The sequence below is a fragment of the Armigeres subalbatus genome, chromosome 2 (genome assembly GCF_024139115.2).
Source record: "Armigeres subalbatus isolate Guangzhou_Male chromosome 2, GZ_Asu_2, whole genome shotgun sequence".
NCBI classification, from domain to species: domain Eukaryota; kingdom Metazoa; phylum Arthropoda; class Insecta; order Diptera; family Culicidae; genus Armigeres; species Armigeres subalbatus.
Genome location: NC_085140.1, coordinates 431,417,058 through 431,436,571, shown reverse-complemented (window position 1 = coordinate 431,436,571; position 19,514 = coordinate 431,417,058). Strand labels below are relative to the sequence as shown.

The 19,514-nt window shown below is 38.4% G+C and overlaps 1 protein-coding gene across 3 annotated transcripts in view; it reads right to left on the bottom strand.

The window, feature by feature from the left end:
• The window catches only part of LOC134213570 (putative uncharacterized protein DDB_G0288537), an 816,291-nt gene that overhangs the window by 743,058 nt on the left and 53,719 nt on the right, over positions 1 to 19,514 (bottom strand). For 2 of the 3 annotated variants that reach the window (XM_062692739.1, XM_062692740.1), the window contains exon 3: positions 6,446 to 7,686. In XM_062692739.1, coding sequence (XP_062548723.1) covers positions 6,446 to 6,925 — 480 coding nt within the window. In that variant the 5' untranslated portion in view covers positions 6,926 to 7,686. Of the gene's footprint in view, positions 1 to 6,445; positions 7,687 to 16,409; positions 16,611 to 19,514 lie in introns of those variants that run through there. The other variant, XM_062692741.1, reaches the window with a different exon arrangement.

Genomic DNA, 19,514 nt, shown 5'->3' with positions numbered 1-19,514 from the left:
TGCTGGATACAGATATCATCAAAAAATGTAATGGGCTGTCTGCATGAATCATCGAATCTATGACGAAAGGTCGAAAAGGCAAAAAGTCGAAAGACAAAAGGTGGAAAGATTAAAGGGCCGAAAGTACTAATAGTCGAAACGACAAAACGTCGAAAGGAACAAAAGGTCGAAAAGATAAAAGATCGAAACGGACAAAAGGTTGTAAGGAAAATGGAAGAAGAAAGAAAGATGAAGGTAGATGGAAAAAAGAAGAAGAAGGAAAGAAGGAAGAAGCAAGTAGAATGATAAAATAATAAGGAAAAAAGAAGAAGGAAGGATAGAAGAAAAAGAGTAAGAAAGAAGAAAAAAAGAGGGAGTAAGTAGGATAAAAGAAGAATGAAGAAGAAAGTAATTTTTGACCTCTTGTCCTTTTCCTCCTTATGCCCCTTTCAACTATTTCCTTCCCTTGTCCCTTCTGTCCTTTTCCACCTTTTGTCCCTTTCGACCTTTTTCCGCTTCAACCTTCTGTCCCTTTCAACGATTTTTCTTTCTGACTTCATGTCCCTTTTGTCCTTTTGTCAGTTTCGATCATTTGTCTTTCGACCTTCTATTCGTTCGACCTTTTGTCTTTCGACCTTTTGTTCTTAACCCTAAATAAGCGTATCATCAACTACTACTGTCCGCAAAATCACATGAATTCACAACGTTCATAACCAAATATGTACTGATGCCACCAGATATCGCTTCAGGACTTACACAAGAAACATGATGTATTAGAGTAGACGTGGCCTCCAACATACTCCAGACAGTGACATTCATAGGGTTCAGGTCCAGCAAACTCGCTGGCCGCTTTTAGCTCGAAATGAACCCTGAAAACCCTTAGTTGGGTTTTCTTCACTTTTTGAGCCGGGTGGCTTCTAGTCCTAACGTAAAACTCAACCCCTGGTACCAAAATAACGACGTGCCCTGTTCGACGACGCTTTGTAGAGCTAATTCCCAATACGAATTTTGTATATTATTTTTACTCACTAATGTATGCATTTGACAGTAACCAAGAAAATTTACGATTGAAAGTTTTTTTTATGTAACCCGTTGGCAGTCTCTCGACTCAAACTCTACTCCGGGTCCATCCCTGTTATTCTCCACGGTAGCTAAATTTGCTTCAATAACAGACGTTCCTAAGCCACTTTGCTCAAATGGTCACTGTTTTAGGCTTGATCTACATAGTTTTCTATAAAATAATCCCTTCAAGTAGCCTCACTTATTATCGATTTCTCTACCTTCTTCTTCTTCTTCATTGGCATTACATCCCCCACTGGGACATTACCGCCTCGCAGCTTAGTGTTCAATTAGCACTTCCACAGTTATTAACTGCGAGGTTTCTAAGCCAAGTTACCATTTCTGCATTCGTATATCATGAGGCTAACACGATGATACTTTTATGCCCAAGGAAGTCGAGACAATTTCCAATCCGAAAATTGTCTAGACTGGCACCGGGAATCGAACCCAGCCACCCTCAGCATGGTCTTGCTTTGTAGCCGCGCATCTTACCGCACGGCTAAGGAGAGCCCTAATTTCTCTACCTTCTTCTTCTTCAATGGCTCTACATTCCAACTAGAACTTGGCCTGCTTTTCAACTTATGCAACTTATTCTATTAGCATTTCCTTCTAGTTCCAGAATCGAACTCGCCATCTCCGGATTGGCAATCCTACGCCTTTTTTTTATTTATGGCTCTTTCAAGTGAGGCATTACAAAATAAAAAGGTGCCACGTTCCTAGTTTCGATAAAACTTCTACTCAAATGTTTTGATCATATTTTTGCAACTGGTTAATTCCTACCTAGCTAGATTTAAGCGTGACTACGACTCATCATCATTAGGGAACGCCTCAGAAAAGTATTGCCGCAGAGAAGAGATCTCACATCATTATCACTGATGAAAAAGACCTCCGGGACACGATGTCCGTTGGATCAAATGCGTAAAATCCGAGCGTCAATGTTAGATTATATGTGACGCGGCACTGAACAAAAATAGTCAACATGTGACACCACCACGACAGGATATGTCTTTAGTTTAGTTTTGTTAGATATGTCTTTAGCTCCATCAGTTGCCACCACAAGATAACATATCCGAGGGGAGGGTGAATGCATCAAATAAATGAAGTAATCATAACAATACGGGGTTCTTCTTATATTAAACAAAGTTTTTTTTAGAGTGGACAAATTGAAATTCTACGATCATGATCTTTCACACGCAAAAAAAGCGTTCATGAATTCGTGAACTAACAAGTTCACGGTGTATTTTTTCGTGAACAACAGCCACGGATTCGGGAACACAGTCACGTTTTCTGGAACGTTCTGGAAAACGTGACTGGTGTTCCCGAATCCATAAATTAAATCACGGTGTATTTTTGCTGGTTCACGAATTCGGGAACGCTTTTTTTGCATGTACGAAGCAGAGTTTTGGCGCTTCCGCAATGCTGTGAACCGGCCAATGCAGCAGAGCCAAGAAGTCTTCTCAGATTAGTTAAAAATGTAGGCAGAATTTGGCTGCAAAAACTGATCTACTTCGTATTCTGCTAATTTCTGCAGAAATTGGTATTCTCGAGTATTAATCACCTTGGTTTTTTTTTCTTTTTTCAAATAATCACCTTGATATTTAGTAAGGACAGTCGATCGCTTCAGTTTATATCTTCGAGGGACACGTTTCAAGTTGAAAACTAACTGAACACCTCTTCCACTCTTATTCAGTCCTCGGTTGAATTATGTGAAAAGGTCTTAACATCTGTTGCTATCCAACATGAAGACATTCAGAAAAAGTCCAGAGCAGATGAAACCATCATTGGTAAGGTGGTTCGTGTACTAGACGGAAAATTTTTGAACGCTATGAATTATTGTCAGTGGCTGATTTTTTACCCGCCGCTTCCATATCCAGGCGCTATTGTATATGCGCAAATAGCATGAGTTAACCGCCAGAAATTTGTATGGCGAAAGACATCTAACGCGGGTTTTCTCAAAATTAGAACTAACTGATTTCAGAAAGTTAACTCCTAGTGTGCCGCTGTAAGCACGCTCAAAGCAGGCGATTCATTAGCATTGCCTTTTAAACCGTACGCTACTGAGCTATGTGTACTAGATCTTCTGCTTCGGGGAGAACGAATCGTCATTCTAAAGTCGTTACAGAGCCACGTTTTAGCTTGTCCATGAAGGACATCGTAGGATGATGGTGCAGGCTGTCTACTCATCCATAAAATTAAAATTTCCTGATTTTTCCAGGTTTATTTTTCAGGTGCTTTACATTGATTTCCACGTGAAGCAAAATAATCAATTCAAACAAGTGAATATTGCGAAAAACGTTTCTCAAGAGACATTTTTGACATTTGACACAATTTAGAAATTCTTTAGGAAATACTTCTAGGAATTACTTCAGCCATTCAATTAAAAATTCCTCCAAGTATTCCTTCAAAATTTCTCCAGGGATTCCTTAGGAAAAAAAATCCGAAAATGAATTCAGGAATTCCTTCAGAGAAAGAATTTTAAGAATTGCTTCGTAATTTCTCTATGGAATTCCTACGGAACTTCCTCCATGATTTAATTCAAGAATTTTCAAGAATTCAAGTATTTCTTGAGAAAATCCCTCAGAAACCCCCTTGAAGATTTAATCAGATATTCTTTTAAAATTTCTTTTAAAGTTTGTTTTAAAGAACTCTTTTGGATTTAAGTTCATTAATTTCTTCAGTGAAACTTTAGAAAACTTCTTATGAAATTGTTCAGGAAATTTGTTTGGAAATTTCTTCGGGATTTTTAACAATTTTCTCGGAAATGTTTTAAAGAATTCCTTTGGAAACACCTTCAGGAGTTCCTTTGAAAATTCCTTTAGAATCTCAATTGTTCTCAAAGCAATTGTTCCTACATGGTTTGCAGAAATCGCTCTCAATAGATAACGAACAACGATAAAAGAGAGGCAAAAACCACTTCGAATCATAACAAGCCATGAAAACTAAACTACCTATCGCACTTGTATACAAGTTAGAAAAAAATTGATTCGGATAGACGGCCCGATGGGGTTTGATAAAACGCTTTGTTCTCGCTCATTTCATGTTGATTGCACAGCTGTGTAAAACAAGTTGAACTGCATCATCAGAGCCGGTGCCCCCCGCAATTGGGTTTTATTGAAAGAAATTTATCATGGGTTGTAGCCCCCCGAATCAGTTCATTATCGTAACAGCTACCGAAAAACGTCTCTCACGGTATGCTACCTATCGAGAGTGTATACAGACATGATAAGTGAGAGATTTTCTCAATCTCCTTTGGATTCAAACCCTGTGTTTCTACGAAAAAAATTCTCCAGTAACTTCTTCCGAAATTCGTTCGGATATTCCTAGAGAATTTCTTCCAGCAACTCTTCCAGAAATTTATTTGAACCTTCGGAAATTCCTTTAGTATACCACCTAGTATTCCCTTTTATATACCTTCAGTACTTCATTTGAAAATTCCTCTAGGAATTCCTTTGAAAAATCCATTCGGAATTCCTTCGGAAGTTGTTTCAAAAACTCCTTTAGCAGAAATCCTTCCAAAATTCTTTTTTTTTTCGAAAAGTCCATCAGGTTCTTCTTCAAAAATTCCTTAAAGAGTAGAAATTGAGCTAACGAGTAGATCTTTTAATAATCGTTCAAAAATAGGCCAGGAAACACCACACTCAGATTGGAAGTACGATTTGCGAATGTATAACTTCTTCTTCTTCTTCTGCGAGGTTTCTAAGCCAAGTTACCATTTTTGCATTCATATATTATGAGGCTAACACGATGATACTTTTATGCCCAGAGAAGTCGAGACAATTTCCAAACCGAAAAGTGTCTGCGACCGGCACCAGGAATCGAACCCAGCCACCCTCAGCAAGGTTTTGCTTTATAGCCGCGCATCTTACCGCTAGGCTAAGGAAGTCTTCTATAATGTATAAATCAATACTCTACAACAGGAGTAGCCCGGTCCACCTTAATGTCTGAAAGAGTAGGAAGGAATCTGAAAGGAAACTAGAAGGTTCAGAATATATTTATCATCGCTGCTCGTATACTCGTCTTATGACAGTTCATAAATGTTGTTAAAGTGGAACTCGTCAGCATTCAATTTCAAATCTAGCTCAAATCTAGTGATGGTGTCTCCAAGTCGGTGTACTGACGAACATTATCTTGGTTAATGAATAGGTTGCTTGATTAGTTTAAGATTTTTAATGAGGTTTTGTCTAGTAAAATAATACATACATTGTTTAACCGATCTTTGGAATTCGTCTAAGCCAGGGCACCTAAACTTGTAGGTGACTCGCAATATGTTTGCTGTGGTACATAAGCTTTTGAGAGGCCCTCCCCTTACATATAGGATCTGGCATCATTGCAAATCAGGAATTTAGTTAGTCTCGAAGTTGTTTTATACTTTATTGTGAAATTCCTGGAATTTCTGAGAATATTCGTTTATTAGAAGTATCGTTTAGACATTCATTCAAGAGTTCCTCCATTTACTTCGGAAATAAATTAAGAAATTTGTTTGGAAATCCTTCCAGATATTCCTCCGAAAAGTTTTCTTTAAAATTACGTTAGGAATTCTTCCGGAAATTTCTTTGGGTATTTCTTTGGAAGGTTTCAAATTAAAAAAAAAACTTGAGGAGTTCTCAAACGAATTTTTGGAAGAGTTTTTGAAGAAATTCGTAGAGCGTTTTGAGCATTAGTGAACATGAAATAAAACATGATCTTTTGAAGGCATATCCAAAAGAGAGATTTTCGAGAATAATTCCAGAAAGAACTACTAAAAGAGTTTTTGAAGGTATTTCTTAAATACGTAACAAAAGAATTCCTAATGGAATTTCCAGAAAATCCATAAAGGAATTTCTGAAAAATTTTTTGATAGACCGGAGGGATTCTCAAAGGAATTTACGAAGAAATTCTTTATAGAATTTCAGAGGAAATGCCTACTGGTATTTCTGCAGTAATTCTAGACCTTTTTCCGGAAATTGAAGGAATTTTCAAAGCAACTCCTGAAGAAACTTCCAACAGTCTTAGATTTCTCCAAGAATTCTTTTGGACATTCCGTCAAGCCTTCATTCAGAAATTTCTTTAGGGATATCTTCAGAAAATCTTCCGAAAATTGCTTAGGAACTAAATCAAGAAAATAAATATTTTTTTTGAAATTCCTCAAGATATTCTTCCAAAAATTTAAAAAAGTGATTCTAAGAACTATTTCAGAAATAGTATCCGTGAAAATCGTGTCTAAAAATCGAGATTTTGTCAAATTTTCAGTCAAAATATAAAAACCGTAGTTAAATTTTTAGTTACATTAAAATTTTATGTTTTCTCGTTCATTTACTTTACATTCTCTCCTTTTTGTGAAATTAATATGAAAGCGAAAAGATACCGAAACAATTACCCCATCATACAGTTACTGTAGTTACAAATCTAAACATTTTTTGAAACTTACCTTAATAGCCAGACACGCCCGTATCCGCTTGGCCAGATCCACATTGGACCCATCGTCGGCCCCGTCGAAGAAATTATCATCGTCGTCATCGTTGTCGTAATCGTCGTCGCTGCTACTGCTGCTACCACTGCTACTGCTACTGCTCGAGCTGGAGCTCGAAGAGCTAGTGTTGCTCGAACTGCTACTACTGGCCACTACGGCTCCCGGGCCACGGCCACCTCTACCGCTACCGCCACCACCACCACCACCACCACCATCACCAACACTGGTGGCGGAGTCCTGGTCCATGAGCACGACCTGGTCACTGGCTGTGCCATTCTGGTGCCGTTTTCTCTGTGGCAGTTGTGACTGCTGGAACACTATCGTGGACTCGCCCAGCTCACAGTCACCGACGTTGCCCAGGCAGAGGCGACACAGCTTGTATAGCTTGGCCGGCACGTTGCCGGTGCCGCACGCGGCGGACGATCGTGGATGCATCATCTCACGGAGCGTTAACACGAAATAAAAGGTTAAAAAGGGAAAGAAGGCGAGCTCAACCCTTTGCAGCAAAGGGCGAGTGGGGGGTCACTGAATCCTAATTCGATGCCGAACCAGGCAAACAAAATGTAATCACACTTCACGGCACCGCACCAGCCGGCTTACAGCACAAACCCAAAATAATCAAACGGAAGAAAGACTTTCCAGAGCCTCGTTTCAGTCGACGGCATTGGGCACTGTTGTTATCGTGTTGTTGGATCGATTTCTTCTCCGACCGGCGGGCATGCAAAATCATCAGAACCACACTCGCTCACTTTCACATTTCCTTGAGTAGGATTTCCGATTGCTTCCGAGCGGGGGTGGTGGTTCGGTTTTCTATTCGGACTCTTCTTATTTCTTTTCCATCAGAACGCCTGAATGGGGGGGGAGGGTGGTTCTAGAACACTTTCAGTTGTGACGCACGCAAACACAAATCACACCTCTCGGCCCACGAGAAATCAACAGCAACGTAAGATATAAAAGGTGAAACAACAAAACATCAATACACACTGGCTATGGAACAACTACACAACGAGAAACCACCGCGTGATATATGAAAGAACTGGCCCGGCAGGGGATTGTTAGGCAACTTCAAACTTATGCAGCTCGCGCACTAGATAATAACTTCTTCTTCGGAAAGTGTCTTCATGCGGTATAGAACTTGATGACGGCAGCACTCTCTCGGAAACGTCTCAACAAGTTGTCAGTGGTTTACTGGAATATTCCTAAAACGAAGCGAAAGAGAAGCAGGAAAATTTCGGAATTAGAAGAACGCTCAGTGCGGTAAAGTAGTTTGCAATAAATAGACATATGGGTCATTAACAACTGTTTTGCGTGGTTCCGTCGAGGGTAGTCGAGTCACGGGATAATCTGCGGATGATAACCTTGAAATCAGTTCAACGAACACATGCTAATGGGTTGCGGAAATGGCTTTGTAACTACTGACGCAAAGACGTGTGACCTTCTTTTGCAGAGGTGGAAATGTTTGAATGAGGGAAAATTTGCTAAAAGTATAATAGGGGATAAAAATAATTCATAGTTTCATTTGCAAACGTTTTTATAATAATGAGTCATTCTCAATCATCTTACACCTTTTTTTTGCCTGCAACCTTAGTGATCAAGAATCGTTGTACAGTGTACACACATATTCTAATTCGTTTCAATTGATTTAATTTTGCACGCGTATACGAAAATATGTATCAAACTTCATTCGAAAACGTAAATAAGAATACTGATCGTTGGTTGAAAATCCGCTACTAGCCTCAAAGGACACATAAGCAAAATAGTCCTAGAATTCCTTCTTATCAATCAATACAAAACATCCGAACCCGTAATTTTTCCCATAGGTAATGAAAGCATTCTGATTTGAAAACGAATTTGCCAGTTTTTAGGGTTAACCTTAATTTGCGAAACACGCTCAGACAGAAGGCGAAACCCATCGTCGCAGTGCGGAAATATCTAAACCGCGCTTATGACAGTCTTTTTGTAGTAATCAGAGAAATGCGATGGGTGGAGTAGCTTATTCAGAGTCAGTGTTGTAGTCGAAAGGAACCTCATTAGAAACAACAGACGACATTAAACTTTCGTGGATGCTACAAATAAGGTTTCTTTTATTGGTTTTTGAGCAAATAGATATCAATCACGCTATTTTCTATGTTTATTTTATAGAAGACGCAGAGAACTCTCTGATTCTTGTATTATAAAATGGACATGCCAATAAGTCATGTTCCTAGTTTCGATATTCACATGACTCGATGGTCCCTTCAATATCTACTCATGACAGTATAGAATTTTTTTTACGTTTCCGTTCGGTAGCATGATGCTACAACTAGACCTGTGCGTCGGTCACATCATTGGCGGCGGCGCACATAGGAGTAAATGAGGTACAATCCTGGCCAGAATTATTTAGTGCTTTCATTGATGTTACTTCGTGTTCGTGGTGTACAGATGGAAGTTGGAAAAAGTATTCCACCATCCATAGATGTCTCCGGTTTAAAAGGAAGATTGTTTTACGACGGACTGAAGGATAGGTACATGCTTTAGGCGTCAAGCAGTTGGTCACCGACGGGATTCCTGTCCTCAACAAGCGCGGAACAAGCCAGAAAAGCGAAGCAGATTAATCCACCTAGCGGTGATGGAGACTTTCCCGTGTGTTATAAAAATAGTATTTTGGCCATAACTTCTGAGCCCATAGTCCGATCTGACCAATTTTAAGAAATATATATTTCAATAGGAAACAATGGGACAGGATTCTGCGTCGAATGCAACTTATTGCGAGCAAATCGATTAAGGATAAGTGCCTGAAAAATGAGTGAGAAATTTTGCGCACACACATACACACATACACACACACAGACATCACCTCAATTCGTCGAGCTGAGTCGATCGGTATACAACACTATGGGTTTCCGGGCCTCCTACAAAAAGTTCGTTTTTGGAGAGAACATATAGCCTTTACGTATACTTTGTATACGAGAAAGGCAAAAACCCTTCTCCCCTATATCACACTTTTTGTATTAATCATATGAAAACTTAGTATGGATCATCACACTTCAGGCAAATTTTCCTTGAAAGAAATTAAAAATTGTTCACAAAAGATTATTAATTTTTGGATTTAGAATTGATCAAAACTTGGTTTTATGATATTTTTTTGTTACATTAATTGAGTAACTGTCCAAATTGGAACACTTCCTTAATTATTGAACTGACGGAAGTAATCGACTGTCCTAAACAGCCATCCGGCAAAATTTGTTAACTATTGATTAAAATTAAAAGGCGCTGAATTAGACAATGTAACGGTTATGTAATCTAGCGGAAATAGCTAAGTTAGCTGATAGAATTCGACAATTGACTGACAAAACGAATTTGAAAGATGATCGTGGTCGTATTAGTGAACTGCATACCTAAATAGGCCCATGTGGTTAGTCCTCTGACCGAATTGATTACCAAAATCAGAAATTCATCGGACATAATAATGAATTTTATGACGAGGTTAACGAAACGACAGAAAATTAGCTTTCTGAAAGATCATTTGTTATACCTATATAGAAAATGTGTTGGTTATATTGCTATGAGAAAAACATTTAAAAAAATCAGTATATGTTGATACAGAACATACAAAAAAGCGTTCACCAATTTGTGAAATAGTAAAAATATACCGCGATATAAAATAACGGTTTATGGATCATCAGTCACGTTTCCTGAAACGTTCTGGAGAGCGTGACTGATGTTCCCGAATCTGTGATTTAAAACGAATTTTACGTTCAAATAAGTTTTTTCAGACTTAGGGTAATTGTTTGTTTGGATTTTGGGTAGTTTTCCTTTAAAACAATTCAAACTTAAATTCTTTCCTACAAAATCAACTTTTAATTGCATGATCACGAAAATTTAAATAATTGTGGTTTAAATTTAGGGTTATGATTTAATTTCTTTTTTTTTTCGTTTTATAAACGTATAATTATTTTTTTTATTAAACAGGTTTTCAGCCTTTGACTGGTTCACCCCTTTACGTATAATTATAAAAAAAAATCATAGCTGTGCAGTAGGGTGCCAATGGAATGGAATGTATGGAAAAAAATTGACCCTCGAATTTCAAAAACGGGCAGTGCTCGAATTTCTCCTGAAATACGTTTAGGAACTTTTTGAAATTAGTTTTCGATGCTGAAGAAATTCCTTAATGAAGAAAGGAGTTGCAGATGGACTAAACGAATTTCCCGAGGAAGTTCTGAAAGAATTTCCGGAGCATGTTTTCAAGAAGCTGTAGAGGAAATTCTGAAACAAAGTTTCCTAAAGAAAATTTCGAATCAATTCTAAGAAATCCTTCCCAGAGTTTACGCAGTAATTACTGGAGAAAGTTCAAAACGAATACCTGGAGGAATTTCTTTCATGAATTGTTGAAATAATTTCCAAAATATTTCCTTATGGAATTCTTTAAAAAAAATATCCAAATGAATTCCCGGTGGATTTTCTCAAGGAATTTCCGAAGGAGTTTTTATTAAATTTCCCGAGAAATTCGTTCAAAAACATCGAAAAACTTTCTAAAATAATTTTTGAAGAAATTCCTGAAACATTATCCGAAGATATGTTCGAAAAAAATTTCTAAATGAATTTCCGAAGGAATTTCTGAAAGAATTTCCGGAGAATGTTTTCAAGCAAAGTTTCCTAAGGAAAATTTCGTAAGAATTCCAAGAACCAGGCTTGTAAAATGTCATCTGCATGTCATTTGACTAATTTGTTCATAACTTTCTTCAGAAGCCCAATTTACTTCAAAATTTTAGATGTACGCATAACGCTTGAGTAGCGCTATATTTTTGTCCAAGGGTACATTGTTCTAAACATAACATCTGAGGCTAGAGAGTGAAATCTCTCCAAAATGTCACGTGTCATTTGACATAATGTCATTTGAATGACATTTTGCCTCCCACACCCCAGATTACATATTTACAGCAATGTCTTGTTAGACAAAGTTGTAGCCACATTTAGGCGCTATAAGTTCGTCATACTTGATAGTTGATAGCTAACTACTGAAAAAAGTTCTGGGAAAATTATACAAACAAATGCAAATGACATTTTACAACATTGCCAAGAACTACTTTCCAGAATTTGCGCAGAAATCACTGGAGAAGTTTCAAAGCGAATACCTGGAGGAATTTCTTTCATTAATTGTTTAAATAATTTCCAAAACATTTCCTTATGGAATATTTAAAAAAAAAACATCCAAATAAATTCTCACTGGAACTCCTCAAGGAATTTACGAAGGACTTCTCAGTAAATTTCCCGAGAAATTTGTTCAAAAACATCGAAATGATTTCTAAATCTATTTTCAAAGAAATTCCTGAAACAATTTCCGTAGGTGTTCTTAACGAAATTTCCGAAAGATTATCCGAAGATATGTTCGAAAAAAAACCTCTAAACGTATTTCCAGGGGAATTCCTAGAAGAATTCTAAGAGGAATGTTTGAAGAAATACTCGTTTTCTCGAATTTTCTAAGGTTTTCCTTGCGCAATTTCCCAAGGAATTCGTGGAGGAAGTTCCGAACTCCTGAGGGTAACTGAATTTTCGAAGGAATTTCTGGATTCACTTCCAAAGGATCGTTTTGAAAAATCTCCGGGAGTTATTTCCGAAAGAATTCCTGGAGATAGAACCAACGAAATTTCTGGAGGAATTGTAGAAACAATTACTGAAGGAATGTTCGAAGGAATACATGGAGGATTTTTTTAAGGTATGCTTGAAGGAATTGCTGAACATTTGTCATAATAAATTGCTTTGACTGGCGGGAATCTAAGTCCTGTTCCAGTTATTCTTTATTTTTACTTTCTTGTGATTCCTGATTTCCATTTTGAGAACACAAAGTAATGGTTCGGATTCAATGAGCTTCGTGTTTAATTCATATTTTGCTTGGATTAGAATTCCTGTAGTTGAGGCACTGTGGAAGGGCCTTATTACTAAAATTATAACAAATTGGCTGTTCAACCTGGACTATCTAAATTGTTCAGATCTTCATAGACGGATGCCAAAGATCTGCTTGGCATTTTACCAGATAAAGCTTAAAAAGTTGAAACCCAAACCGACGAACTAAACCAATTATTATTTGTATGTCGCCACGCCGACACCGACTAACAGCAGTTTCAAATTTACGACTATTTATTTCTTACAACAAAAAACATTTTTTGCAATTCCTGATCATAATACCTGGTTTACAGTTGACGTTTGAGTGATAAAACGGCCTACTTTTCCATACCAATGACATTGGTGTTTTAATGAACATTATGCAACTCAAATGGGTTGCATAAAATCCATTAAAGCACTCATTTTGGGTGCTATAATGGAAAACCAGAATTAGAACAATAGTTACATGACCACATTTGGCTAAATTGGTTCGGGTGAGTGTTCAAATAGTGTGTCACGTAATAAATGAAATAATTTGTTGGACATGACATCAAATTCTCCAAATGCAGGTTTATCTACCGCTTTATGATCTGTCGAGTACACAATGGAGCACGATAACATGGAATCTGTTTGTTTTCTGCAGCAACATGATTTTTTGGCAAAATTGGTCATGTTAAGCGATTAAAATTGTACCATTTTGGTACAGATTTATCAATTTAAGCCCATTTTTCGTCATTGCAAAAAATAGCGTGTTCAACTCGTTGCAAAACTCGATTTTTTCAGCACTCGTAGTATTTATCCAACTCGGCAAGCCTCGTTGGATAAATGTACAACTCGTGCTGAAAAAATCATCTTTTTGCAACTAGTTGCACAAACTACTATTTACATTTAGGGAAGTTTATTGAAATCGTTGAGAAAATTATAAAATGCAAATTTTGGTTAATTGACTTGATTGAAAAACAGTTTCCATTACAATTAGTTGTCAACGTGATGAAATTCTGATCAGCGTCGTGCCAACCCAAAATAAGTGGCGGCGGCGCGGCGCGGTGGCACACAGCACTAGATACAACACTGTCTCATATAGTATATCGGGATGCGTAACAAAGGCGACGAGATTCCTCGTGGAATGCATCGTTTCTAATAAGCTGAAAACTCTCACGTTCTGTATTTGCTTTTATTGTTATTACGGTTACACTTCCCAAGTAACGAGCTTTTTCTTTCTTTCTTCGGCTTCTATCAGCAGGCAGTTGGGTAGTTGGGCTTTCCTAACGAGCCCGCCCGGTGGAGTGAGCTAACTAAGAAATTTGTTTCTTATTTGAGCTGGCCGAAAGCGACGAGAGAACGAAACTAGAGAAAAAGGAACCACGTATGGTTTGGGTTGCTGCCAACCGGGCGGGGTGTGATTTCCTCGAGGGCTTCTGCTTTTCGGGATGGTTCGTGGTTTTGGTTGTTATCTAAGCGCTTGAACTCTTGCTTTAGAGTGTTGTGGTTCGGCAGGGAGGGGAAATAACCAGCGGCATTTGTGTGATTAGAATGTTTATTTGAATGGAGTTGGAAAAAGAGTGGTGCTCCCTTTGGGTTGCTTTTATAAACGAACAAAAGAGCAGTACTACCTGTAAGGAATTCGGAACTGTGGTTATAACTGATGGGTAAAGAAACAAATTTCTGACTTCTTAGTATCAATACACACAGACGAAAATTCAAGGAATACTAAATTGAGGATGGATGCCACCGAGACCATATCTTCAATTCAAACACAAAAGAACCGAACATTTTCTTGAGAGACGTGGAATTCATGTGAATGGTATCCACCGGTCACATCGGGACATTGACATGTAGCGATAAGCGTGACAAAATTAATTTCTGGTACGAAGGAAGCATGAACATTGACATCACGCAATATGTGATATGATAATAAATTAGAAGCGGACGGAAAGCAGACAGTTGCTTGATACTTTATATGTGTAGATTTAATATTCGTGGCAGTAAGCGGGAGCAGAATTAGAGTGTTGTTGAATCGTAAATTTTGTGCGATATTGAAATATATCAAGTCCTGAAGCAAATAAAAAAATGAACATGGTTTTCAAAACCACAACGATAGAAGAAGAATTCTCTAAAATAACAGCATTTTGCATAATTATTAATTTAATCAATGTTTGAAGAATTGTTTTGAGGATGATAAACCACTAGTATTAACAAAAATAATACAACGACATATAAAAAACTATTTAAAATCTTTAAACATTCGGTAAATCAGTTCAACAATTTGATAATCTATTTTCACTTATCATGAATTGAAACAAAGTTAAAACGATTTAGTACTTGCTGAAAAGGATTGCCAATCATGCTAATACTAACGTAACTTATCAACCAAACAAATTCGACCTTCAGCAGCAAGCAAAATTCTTGGTATCATTCTCTTTCCATACAAGCCCGACTTCACAAACGATGATGACTGTCAAAACAGCGTTACCCTACTTGTCCAAAGAAACAACCGCAAAAAAATGAGACCACACCATCTTCCAACTCGTTCGAGGAATCTGAAGAAAAAAAAAACTTCGTCTGAATCCGTTCCCGTCTCGCTTGGCTGCCCATTGGCTATTGTCACTGCTGACGGCCTGACGACGACGACGTCGAGGTAGTGCGTCTACTGAGGCTGTTATCATATCACGCCAATCAACGACACGAATCGACTCACAACAAGCTGGAGGGACTACCAAACGGGGACCGACCGGAGTCCCCATTTTGGTATTACGAGCACAACGGGCAAGGTGTAGAAGCAAATCCACACGCAGAGAGAGAGCGAGGTCAAAACAGGCGCGCAGGTAGAACGCAAAGAACCTTCTTCAACATCGAGCGCGTTTGCTTTGCTTGTCATCCTTTCCCATTGCCATGAATGGAAGAATCTAGGAACGACGATGCGTCGTTCAACCAAGGGCAGGGTTAAAAAGAATAAAGCTATTCTGTACCACTACAGAGATAATGATGGTCGAACAAGAACGGATGCGAAGTGGTAACAGGGATAGTGACGTTCATTTCTTGTAAAAAATACCTTTATATGTAAATATTTCAGTGATTCGATTTCAATAAAATTATATAGTAACAAGCAATAGACAAAAATTCCTCTCATAATCTTATTTATTAGGTATCAGAAATATCTCAGACAGAAATCCAATTATAAATTTGTACATATTGATTAGTAGGAAACATAAGATGGTCGGACCCCCCATTAGAATAAAATAGTAAAACAAAATTGAGATCAAACCCATGGTCTTATAAACAAAAACAGTAATCACTACACCATTTACAATAAAATGAATGTAATTAACTTGAAGTGAAAAATGGTTCGATACCAGCCCTGTGATAAGGTACAGACACAGTAATTGCGCCGTGCAATGTGATTTAAAATACCTTGATTTTAATCTCTTGCCCAACTATGTTTTTAATCTATTGCCTTGTATGCTTCAAATCTATCGTCCAATCCTATATTTAAGGATAAGTTTGCTATACGTTGACCAACAAAAGACTGAAGATGCTGTAGAACTTGTAATCCCTTGCGGCTATTACGACAGTGACATTTAATGCAGTGAAAATAATAATTCAATTCGCATCCGTTATAAATAACTGACGTCACCGTTGTCATGGTTACAACTTTGTAGCAAAACGTTATCGCATCGCATTTGTTAATTTATAGTGTGCAAAGCTGCCGTACAGAAAAAGGGTGGTCGTTTTCTAGGATTCGCCATCGACCAACCCTACCCGGATTCCGGATAAGAAACTACACAATGTTCTACATTCCCCAGTTATATTGCCGCTTCTCACGAAAAACAGATGATAATAATACACATAGCAGCGCGCTGCTGCAGTTTGCTTCTTGCACGCACACACATACGTACATAAACACTGGTATAGAGCCGTGCCTCAACATCCCTCGGTCTAGGAGGCGAGCGAGAGTGAATCAAAGCAAGCGCGAGGCGCGCGGAGGTAGATGGATCACCGTCGCCAACTGATGCGGCGACGATGGGGCTAAACCAGCGGCGGTTGGGGGACGACGACTCACCGATTTGATGGAGCTGCGGCGGGGCAGCAGGATAGTCTCCTCTCTACACACAACACAGCACACCGTCCGACCGCGTCCGTATAGCAGCAATACAGAATCACACTTCAAAACAGAGAATAACGCACCGCAGCGCATGGAGCAGGACCCGGAACGGAACGCCAAAGAGAAGACTGGATAAAAACACACGGCGGCAAACCGAACCGACGAATCGGCAGAACGTGGTGTACTGACGAAATACACAACACCGTGCGCACCTAGAAGGTGCCAATACGAACGACGACGACCAAACCAAACCAAACGGCTATCACAGAAGAGCAGCGATACAAAGAGCGAGAGCGGTGGAGAGAATGTATAAAATGCATCAACATCAACACCGGCGGCGAGCGAGCGACCAGAGCACTATTCGGAGAACTTTATCCTACGAGGCGCGCGTAATATCGGGATGGAGATGGTCTGATAGCTGATAGTGGATATGCGACTGATTCAAGCAACCGCGAGCAGTGTTTTCCAACCAACACCGTTCGGTGATCGCATCAGCGTTTTTTGTATGAAATACAGAAGTAGTATTTCGCAGTATTGCGAAATGTCATTTCGTAGTCGTGAGACTAATTTGTTAATAGGGAAACGGTTCGGCACTTCATCCCATAGTTCCTATTTCCATCCCATCAAAAACAAAGCATTGAAAAGGAATTTGGTTTGTTTATTTTTGTGATTTTTTTCAGCAGTAAGCACGCGGGTTAGCAAAAAGAAGCAACGAGATTGGTGCTGTATTTCTTTGTTTTGCGATGAGATGAATACATGTTCAGTGAGATGTAAAATGGAACAGTTCCCCTATGTATAGAGAGGTTTGACAAGACAGAGACAATTTTGTCGAAATTCAAATCAGCAAAACGTTGCGTAGAATAATCCGATTTCAATAAAAACAAAAACATCAGACGTGGAAACTCTTCTAGTATTCTATCCCCAACTAAAACCCCAGATTGACCTTTTGCCAACCAAGCCAGTTTTTTATCTATCAGGTATACGCAGAAATATGGCTATTTCCGTGAAAACGGTCCGGAATTAGCCATACACGAACAGATACCACTTTCGCAGAACACTCGGAACCTGTTCCAAATTGGCCAGTGAGTCTCACAGTCCTCAAAATGTACCTTTAATATATGAACCGGTGCCAGCGAAAGTGGTATATGTCACATTGAGTAAATTTTTCAGGAGACGCATTTTTCCAAAAACTTCGAAAATAAAATTCAAATTAGCAATTTTCTGCATCTCAACTGTACCAACGTGTTATGACTAATGTGCCTAAAGGTTATAAAGAGAAATATGCAGAGTTTCTTGACAAATTTCAAGTTTGCTGGAACAAAATGCACATGTACCACTATTAATGGGAACAAAATGCAACAGAAACTGAAAATCGTTGCCAGTAAAAGTGGTACATGTACATTTATAAAATTATTTTTTGCAATTCCTGATCATAATACATGGTTTACAGTTGGCATTTGAGTGATAAAACGGCCTACTTTTCCATACCAATAGAGTTGGTGCTTTAATGATCATTATGTAACCCAAATGGGTTGCATAAAGTCCATTATAGCACTCATTTGGGTGCTATAATGGAAAACCAGCATTGGAACAATAGTTACATGACCAAATTTTGCTCAATTAGCTTGGGTGAGTGTTCAAATTGTGTATACTCTGTGTCGCGTAATAAATGAAATAGATTAATGGACATGACATCAAAATTCCCCAAAGACAGATTTATCTATCGCTATATGGTCTGTCGAGCATTCAATATGTCACGATAACATGAAATCTGTTTTTACCCTTCTTACACCCTAAGAAGGGTATAAAGATCGCTTGAAAACCGACTTTTATCCGAGGCTCGGAGACCCAAGTCGTATATACCAATCAACTCAGCTCGACGAACTGAGCACATGTATGTATGTGTGTGTGTGTGTGTGTGCGTGTGTGCGTATGTGTGTGCGTTACAAAAATCTCACATCAAGATCTCAGCCGTCCGTGGACCGATTTGCACGATTTTAACACTAAACGAAAGCTATGACTTTGTCATTGTACGAGTTCAATTTTTTCAGTCAGTTTTTTCAATCAATCGGACATTTGGTTCCAGAGATATGTGAGAAATACGAACATGAAGTGCATTTTCAGAAAACTAACAAAATAATGTCACATGAATATCTCAGCCGTCTGTAAACCAATTTGCATGATTTTATCTTTAAACGAAAGCTATGACTTTGCCATTGAACCCATTGTATTTTGTTTTTGCAATTAGACATTGGGTTCCGGAGATATCTCTGAAATACGAGCATAAAGCATTAGACGTATCAACTTTACACATTGGTAAAATATGTCCCAACAAGATCTCAGTCGTCCTTGGACCGATTTGTGCGATTTTATCTTTAAACGAAAGCTATGTTTTTGTCATTGGACTCATTAATCTTTTTCTGCAATCGGAAATTCGGTTTCAGAGATATCTGTGAAATACGAATATGAGACATATTTTCAGACTACTAATGAAGAATTGTCACACCAATATCTCAGCCGTCTATGACCTGATTTGAACTCTTTTGGGCTTAAACAGAAGCTGTAATATTGCCATTTAAGGCGGCAAATCAAATCTGTAGTCTTTTATATTTTTTAAAATTGTTAAATTTCCAGAAATATCCTTTTACCCTTCTTACACCCTAAGAAGGGTATAAAGATCGCTTGAAAAACCGACTTTTTATCCGAGGCTCGGAGACCCAAGTCGTATATACCAATCAACTCAGCTCGACGAACTGAGCACATGTATGTATGTGTGTGTGTGCGTGTGTGCGTATGTGTGTGCGTTACAAAAATCTCACATCAAGATCTCAGCCGTCCGTGGAACGATTTGCACGATTTTAACACTAAACGAAAGCTATGACTTTGTCATTGTACGAGTTCAATTTTTTTTGCAATCGGACATTTGGTTCCAGAGATATGTGAGAAATACGAACATGAAGTGCATTTTCAGAAAACTAACAAAATAATGTCACATGAATATCTCAGCCGTCTGTAAACCAATTTGCATGACTTTATCTTTAAACGAAAGCTATGACTTTGCCA